At 37.7% G+C, this 8,118-nt stretch overlaps 1 protein-coding gene across 2 annotated transcripts; it reads left to right on the forward strand.

The window, feature by feature from the left end:
* Positions 1-25: 25 nt before the first annotated feature.
* LOC135471781 (recQ-mediated genome instability protein 2-like) lies at positions 26-5,268 on the forward strand. 2 transcript variants are annotated; one of them, XM_064751118.1, is made up of 5 exons: positions 52-79; positions 351-499; positions 1,610-1,864; positions 2,787-2,886; positions 4,505-5,268. In XM_064751118.1, exons 3-5 carry the CDS (start codon positions 1,697-1,699, stop codon positions 4,696-4,698), a joined length of 462 nt encoding a protein of 153 aa, XP_064607188.1. In that variant the 5' UTR covers positions 52-79; positions 351-499; positions 1,610-1,696; the 3' UTR covers positions 4,699-5,268. The 2 variants fall into 2 exon arrangements, with proteins under 2 accessions (XP_064607187.1, XP_064607188.1); XM_064751117.1 differs by lacking the exon at positions 351-499 and having other exon boundaries at positions 26-79.
* The last annotated feature ends 2,850 nt before the right edge of the window (positions 5,269-8,118 follow it).

Raw genomic sequence — 8,118 nt, forward strand, 5'->3', positions numbered from 1 at the left:
TGATAGACGTTCTTGTGCTTCCGTCAAAAACCGCGGTGTTCGAAGTGCACTTACTTCTACATGTTTAAAGAGTAAACTGGTAAGGATCGAGATAAACAGTGGCCTATTGCTTTCCTGCATGCTGAAGGCAGTTCACTTTTTTTGTTCATAGGCTGATATCTGTTGTTTACCTTTCCGATTTGATCATCTTCATGTAGCTGCAGTTGATAACAAGGACGATTAAAAGAAAAGACAATGATAAGTGTACATCGATAAAATATCCCACAGGTAGTTTCAGATCGAAGCATAACATCTGATCCTAGATGGCCCAAGCTCTACATAGCTTGATACTTTTGTTTTCTCTTTGGTAGTGCTGTACAACGTTCTTGGAGTAGTGCCACAGACCCTTGGCCTGAGAGTTCTCACGCCTCAAGCATTTATCTTGTGTCTCTTGCAAAAGTAGGCTACAGACCTACACAAATATGCGTGCTAGAATTTCAGCTGCTTCACCTTTATTCAGGTGTGTTTAAAGTTAATTCCCCCCAAAGCCGTTTTGACGTAGTTCATTTTGAAATCTACAACTGCTGCAGTATTACACTGACACAGATGACCAGCCAAAAGAATCCTCCATCTGCTTGGTCAAAAGTCACTAGTTCAGCTCTGCAAAATTTTAAAAATGTACAGCTCCTCTGGAGTATAAGCTATGTAGAGCTAGCACTGGTCCCAAGTATCCCAGGTGGCTATTACAACTCCTCTCTTTATACTGGCCTGCGGAGTATCATAGCCACAGCGGCAACCAATGGTAAACCATAGGTTTCTACACAGGTTCATGCCATGTCTTTCTAAACGATGTTGATCAGTTATTTCCTTGGCACCATATTAATTGGTGGCGCTATAGTGTGTAGGCTAGCTAGATCCCACTCCATTGGTACATCATAACTTGACAGTAGCGCAAACATCTACAAAGTTTCATTGTATTAGTTCTGCTGTGACATTTGGCCTTTAATGTAACATCATAATGATTAGCTGGGAATGGAACTTTTGATGTCAGTAAAATGGTTTCACAGGTCTCCATTGCAATAAAACTGAAAGAGGGCACTGAAAGATGGTCATCTAAAAACTACCGCCTGGAACTGAATAAAAGCCTGATATATTTATAGAATGGGATCGTGGTATGAAATTTGGTTCACTCAAATGTATTACTCTGTAAGATGGCTCGGAAGTTGGGGATCACATGATCACCCTATCTTGGCAAAAACAAAATGCCTACCTACTTGAAGTTCAAAATTATACAGATCCAGTGCATAGACTGTCCCTGACGGTGATTCAAAAATAGGCATTTTAAAATGCTAAAACAGTGAGAAGACAATTTTCTTCACTCATGCCGTCTGTTGCTAATTAGATCACATAGCCCCTAGCTTCTGGGCCATCTTACAGAATACATGAATAATCTCATGATATCGGAGACTTAGATATCCTCATGACATCAGTTCATCTAGGGCACCTCACCTGACGGGTGTACAGCACCTCACCTGACAGGTATACAATATTTTCTGCTTTTATACCAGAGATGAAGAATTCAGCCATTTAAAGTATATAATGTGTAATTGTAAACAACTTTATGTTCCAGTATCATTCCTAGACCCATAGTTGGAGCAGAATGATGTGTCCTCCACCATGAGAACAGGCATTGCATGCATAGGTTACATATTCTGCAATGGCCAAGGCAGGCATACCATCCAGAAAATTGTTCATATCTGATCTCTCTTGTTACGCACCATACATTGACCTCACCAGCCATTCGTTGGTCGATGAATGGCATCCACAGACTTCCAGGTTACCCAGACTTCTGAAGTATGTATGGCTGCAGGGAACTGTTGTACAGGTACTTGTATTAAAAACATCGGCTTATTTTCATGTATTTTGCATGACAAAAACAATTAAAGGCTTTAAGATGTTATCCAGCAGTGTTCTTGGGGTCCACGCCACTAATCTTTTACCACTTCTGGTGGACTGGTGTCTATAGAGTTCTTGATACTGGGGAAAAAAGATTGGCAGGAATTATGTGGAGTTGAACCACAGGCAGTTAGATACAGTGTCCATTAGGGGTTTTGTGAAGACCATTGAAAAGAAATAAACATTACTCTCAGATAGCAGTGCTGGGCTACATGTATTGCTGTTGAGAGCAGCAATTCCAGGGATCGGCTCTGTACACTCAGTATAAATTGTATGGAGAATAGTAAAAATAAGAATGAATGAATGAAGGAGAAAAAATATGAAAAGATTCAAAGGAAACGTACTGGACTGTCATGAATCATTTACAATGGGCCTAGTACTGAAGACTAGCAGAGACAAATTCTCTTCCCTGACTTAGACTTCAGAACTGAAATAATCTTCCAGTCTTGTAAACAGGACAAGTTTATTTTGCAATTTTGTGTTCATGCTGTCAGTTAAAACACTGCACAGTGTATTTGTTTGGATAAATAAAAGTGCAGCAAGCAGATTGTAAAATTCATGCCCTAGCCGGTCTGTCAGTGGTGCATTCAGGGTATAATTAATGTTACAACGCAGTGCAGAAAATGATTTAGTTTATTGATGGCAATACTGACAAGAAAAAGTACTTAGCAATACACATACTTTAACTACACTGTCATCTGGTGATGTGCATGTTGAGCAGAATGTATGTTAGTTGAATGAATGAAGTCTGACCCTGCTAAAGAGTGAGCTGATGGTGTCCCCCCACCCACCCACCCACCCCCGAGGACAAACTGAATCTTTATTTAACTCTGGTTGAATTTTTCTTTCAGATTGACAATGCAGATACATTTTTACTTGATGATGGCACTGGTGCAGCACTTGTAACAGGATGCTGCAAACTTCCCAAACTCTTCACAAAGCCAGAAATAGGTAAACAAGTTCAGCTGCATTATTTAACCGTTTGAAACAAGTAGATTTTTTTTTTGTTGTTTTCTTTTTCTTAGACAGAGTGAAGATAAAATCTAGGACAATTTCTTACATGTATAATATACATATGTGTGCTCTGTGCACAGTATACCAGCCCTGTGTAGAACAGTGCAAATTTTGCAGATTTTGTGTTTTTGTAGCAATAATTGCCATACTTTTCATTCATTCATTCATACTTACTATAAATTCATTCATTCAGCTATATTAAGGGGAGAAATGTGGGACTCAACTCAAACTCAATTTAAAGACCAAGACAGCAACTGGCTAAAACATATTTAAGTCGAAAGCAGGATACTCAAGCTTTCTCAGAGTATCATACTTTATTATTTTAATGAAATTTCACTGAATAACATGTAGACCAAACTGACATTACTGCCGAAATGACTGAGTTGAGGCAGCCATCTAGAGTTTTATCCAATCAAACACATTGCTATCAGAGTACGCAGCTTAAATTGTGACGTAGCTTTTACCCATTCTCTCTATGAAGTGACATGATTACACAGAACACAAAAAACATCATTTTGAGATCGTTTACAACGATTTATTTATGTGTAGCCGAAGGACCATTTCACGTAGTGTTGTGGGACAGGTCTGTATCATTTACGGACCACCACAGACGTAAAATCAGTTGATTTACAAGCCATGTAATATTCAGCGTCAGTGAAAAATTCATTAGGGAATGCAGAAGGTTTATGGGAATGAGAAGACAGCATCTCCTCAGACAATGCTTAAAATTAATTAAATCATGTAATATGATATTTTTCTCTGAATTTATTATAACTGAAGAATTTAAATTTTACCCTTTGTCTTTGTTGCACACAAGGGAACTTTTTTTTCTGTTTTCTTTTATAAATTACAGTAAAATTATTGAAACACCATGTTTAAGCCGAGATGCTTTCTCTGACGTCCACAATAACTAGGTCAGCATTACTTTCATCTTAGAAGCCACCTCTACAAAATTGAAGCACAACATCCAGTGACAGTCGAATGCCAAGATCAGCCTCATTGGTACTTAGATTTACTTCCATTTGTGTCAGAATAGAGCGTGAATCCAGTTGGAAAACAATCCTATTGTAATTTTGTAAACATTTAAGAGGGGTTAATATTAAATTAATGTGGAAGCATTTTAGCTGTGACAAGACGAAGTTTAACTAAACTTTTACTGGGTTGAAAAAAGTCTAAAAAAATATTTAATGCCAATTTACAATACTTTGAATGGTACATAAGTTTCAGTTGACATAAACATTAGTCATGTGCCGTTTTTCAGTTTAAGCAACATGAAAAAAAAATGGATTCAGTATCTCGGATGTATCAAAAATTCATGTTTGCCTTAAACTGCAAGCTCAGGAAAGCTAGGACTAGGTAGACTGTTGACTTTAAATTGGCCACACATCTTATGTTTAACAAAGCTTGTGATAAATGAGTTAGTTTGAAAAGATGTGTTGTAATGTTAGCAACATGAATGAATTAATATAAATGTCTTGAAACTATTGAAAAATCATATAACACACATGATTTTAAAGTATCAATGTTTATCAGTTTATACTTTTATTTCTGCTAGATGGATACTTTTTGGTGATTGGAAAGCTCATGGCCATAAAGAATGTACCAGTTGTAAAAGTCTTCAAATTGCAAGACCTGAGAGGAAAGGAAATGCTTAAAAAGATTTGGCCTCTGGAAGTTATGGATATGAGACTCCATGAGGCACAGGAAGTAACTAGTAAGCCTGATAGAAAACAGAAAGTAAAGGTTTGAACTGGCATGCTCAGAGCCGTGAATGGCCTTGAAAAAATATATGTTTGACATAAAATTTGATGTCAGAAGATGTGTGGTGGATGCAAAAATCTTTGAGTGATGGCAACAGTTGATTGTACAGATTGAGGAGGTATAATTTTATGAATATGAAACATTTGTGAATTGTAAAGCTGCAGGTTAATACAGACCTTTGTTATTGCAGTATGTATGATTGTCACATATATTGATACCTGGAGGCTGAATTGTGTCTTTTAATAAGAAACCTAAAGGGGCTTCTTTCCATTTTACAAAATGCATAGATTTAATCTGGGTCTTAAATAAATGTAGATTCCTAAATTTGAAGACACACATTAAGTCATGTTTTCAATTTTCTGTAGGTGGCTATTTCAGCTACCCTTTTGTACAGGGGATGTGGGAAGATCTGCCGGCTACCTGCAGATGGTTGTGGGTTTCCCCCGGGCTCTGCCCGGTATCCTCCCACCATAATGCTTGCTGCTGTCGTATAAGTGAAATATTCTTTAGTAGGGCGCAAAACACCATCAAATAAATAAATAAAGTAAATCTTGGTACAGGGCTGTGATACTCTGCTAGTCTTGTATAGAAATAAGTGTTGAAATAGCCAACTGGGCCTAGCTTTCCTTAGGCAACAACTAAAGTTTTGTCAGAGGACCAGGAGAGTATAAAAATAAAACTGAAAATCATGAAATTTGTGGACTATGTGGACTGTCCAAGCAATTGGCCCTGTTATATACATATTTACATGATCAGAAAGCCTTGAAAAACTTCTCTTTTTTTTAATTATATTTAAATATTTTGTAAAAAAAAGGTTGTGAAATGTCATAAGTGAGATATGCTGCTTGTTTCTCGGTCGAAAAAATTGTCAACGTCTCGAATTTGTCAAGATCAGAACACGATCTGGTTGGCCCATGTGTCATGCAGTTATGTTATAGCAAACTATCCTGGGATAAATGGGTTGCTTTATTGTATCATGTATACATTTATTAAGTTGATTGGTGTTTTGTGCCTCTCTCAGTTATTTTTCGCTTACAACAGAAGTATGATTTGTGGATGGAGGAAACCGGTCCGGGCTGCAGGGTGTAAACCACCTTACCAACCTCATGCATGGTGGAACTACGTGTATCTGGACTCGGACATACAAAGCAACCAATGGTCCGGGGGTCGCACGGAGCCAGCGATTTAACCATGAAAGCCAATGAGGCTCCCTATATTGTATCAGTTATAAGAGTCATATATGGTATAAGGTGACCGCATTTATTAGGGATTTGCAGGCAGTAATCTGTCAGTATACCACCTTGAATTATATTCTTTGTTTTACATGCAGTACAATGCACAAATTTTTCCTATAACCCACATCATCAAAGTGAAAAACAAAACACTAATTTAACTGTAGGGTGCTAATATTTACAACTCACTTCTTGAGATATTCAGAAAATAAATTACGGTAATAAATTCGCCACATTTATGACCATACGATCTTGTAGGCTACACTGATTTGCCACCTACAGAGAAGCAAAACGAGACTGACATCAGTCGTGTACTGAAGCTGAAATATGCTCAAATGTATGGGTATGTGTTTGTGTTTGGGTATGGGCAAAGCCCCAGCAAGTTATTCCTTACTGAGATACAGCCTTCTCGTGCGTGTTCACACTCTGTAGAAATGAAAATAACGATTAATTATCTTTTCTGTCTACTCTTTAAAAAAAAAAAGACAAACATTAGTATTCAGCGTATATACTACCAGTATACTGGTGATACCAGTACTCAATATACATGTAATTTTCATGCAACTGAGGCGTATTGTACGCCGTACACAAGAATATTTCACTTATACGACCGTGGCCGGCCCTATCATTCAGATCGGAGGAAACCGGTGGAGAGCCTGGGTTAAACCCACGACCATCCACATATTGAGGCAGATATTAACACGTACAACCAGAGAGGAAACCAACAAGGGCTGGACTTGGTGAACTCAGTGACCACCTTGGTGAGACGCTCCTTTGTCCTTTCACTAGGCAAGCGCTAATGTCTAGGTGACGGAGGGCCCCATTATACATCTGGCATAACTTTGGTCTGAGACGTGAGAAAACTGATATAGTTGGTGCATGTTTCTATACGCACGTTCAGCGTTGCGACATAGAAAAAATGTTGTATGATATTACCGAAACAACAGTAAAAGTAACGCTAAAAACAGAACAGAGAATGAGAACAATGGAAGTAATGCAAAGCAACAGATAACAACAACGGAGGTAAGATTGTGCGGTGAGCAGTGTATTCAAACAGCGAAAGTAGGTAAACGTAAAATATGGATTTATATCAATGGAAAAGTGCAAAATAAATGATCGAAACAATGAAAATACAGCTTAACGTAAAGAGTAGGGCCATGCAAAATAATGAAAAGAATGCCAGTCACGAAGAAAAGGATACAACAATGAAAATGACACCAACTCAAAAAAGCCATGAAGAGAACAGATAGCTAAAACAATGACAGTAAATGATTAAACATATAACGTTACTTAGTACCGTTAAAGGTAAATAAAGTTGAAAACGGAGTAATAAAAAAACCCTAACCGTTAAAACAATGACAGTAACCTTTAACCCAAATAAATGAAAAACATCAAGTATAATAGTAAACGTGTAAAGCTTAGGCCTACTTGTAAATGTAAGTAAAATTGGGCGCAAAACCGAAGGTCAGTATTGAAGACGACATTGAACAGTAACACTTAACACAATATTATAAGATATAAAACCGTGCAAATGAAACACAGTATACAGCTAAGGATAGACCTATGGGAAACTGGATCAAACAATGGAAAAAAAACCTAAACGCAAACTAGCGTCAAAAGAGTGAATGTCTCGCTAAACAAAGGATCAAAACAATGAATGCTACGCAAAACATCATTAAAACAGTAAAGGTTACTTCAAACGCAAAGCAAAGAATTATTTCCATGAAACCAGTGTTAAAGATATGATAAATATAACGATTGAAGCCCAATATAAAGGCTCAGGCTAACCAAAACATAGAGCAAATAATCACAAATATATAACTGTCAGTATGAAACAGAAGTCCAAAAGGCTAACAGCGGTCTAAAACAATGAAAGTATTGCTTTAAAAGATTGGTTGATTCATAGCAGTAAATTACAGCCCGCGGATCAGCGCAGGTCACCTTAACATCCTGGTCAAGCCACCATTTTAGGGACGATAATCTTTTTAGAAAGTTAAGGGAATCACTCTTTAGAACAACAGCTATTACAATAGTTCACAGGGAACTTTAAACTTATAGTAAGCAACTGTTCCCACATTTGATGCCTGGATTGCCAATCTGGGTACACAGAAACTGTGTGGACTCGCAACGACAGAAATGGTCATGTTGACAGTCAGGCCCCGATGACTCAGTTGTA

This window comes from Liolophura sinensis, chromosome 7 (assembly GCF_032854445.1).
Source record: "Liolophura sinensis isolate JHLJ2023 chromosome 7, CUHK_Ljap_v2, whole genome shotgun sequence".
In the NCBI taxonomy this organism is placed as follows: Eukaryota; Metazoa; Mollusca; class Polyplacophora; order Chitonida; family Chitonidae; genus Liolophura; species Liolophura sinensis.

What these genes read in the sequence shown, in the direction of transcription:
- LOC135471781 (XM_064751117.1), top strand. Translation starts at nt 1,697, where the DNA reads ATGGCCAAGGCAGGCATACCATCCAGAAAATTGTTCATATCTGATCTC. An exon ending in TGCAGGGAACTGTTGTACAG is followed by an intron (nt 1,865 to 2,786) that starts GTACTTGTATTA and finishes TTTTTCTTTCAG; the next exon opens with ATTGACAATGCAGATACATT. An exon ending in CTTCACAAAGCCAGAAATAG is followed by an intron (nt 2,887 to 4,504) that starts GTAAACAAGTTC and finishes TATTTCTGCTAG; the next exon opens with ATGGATACTTTTTGGTGATT.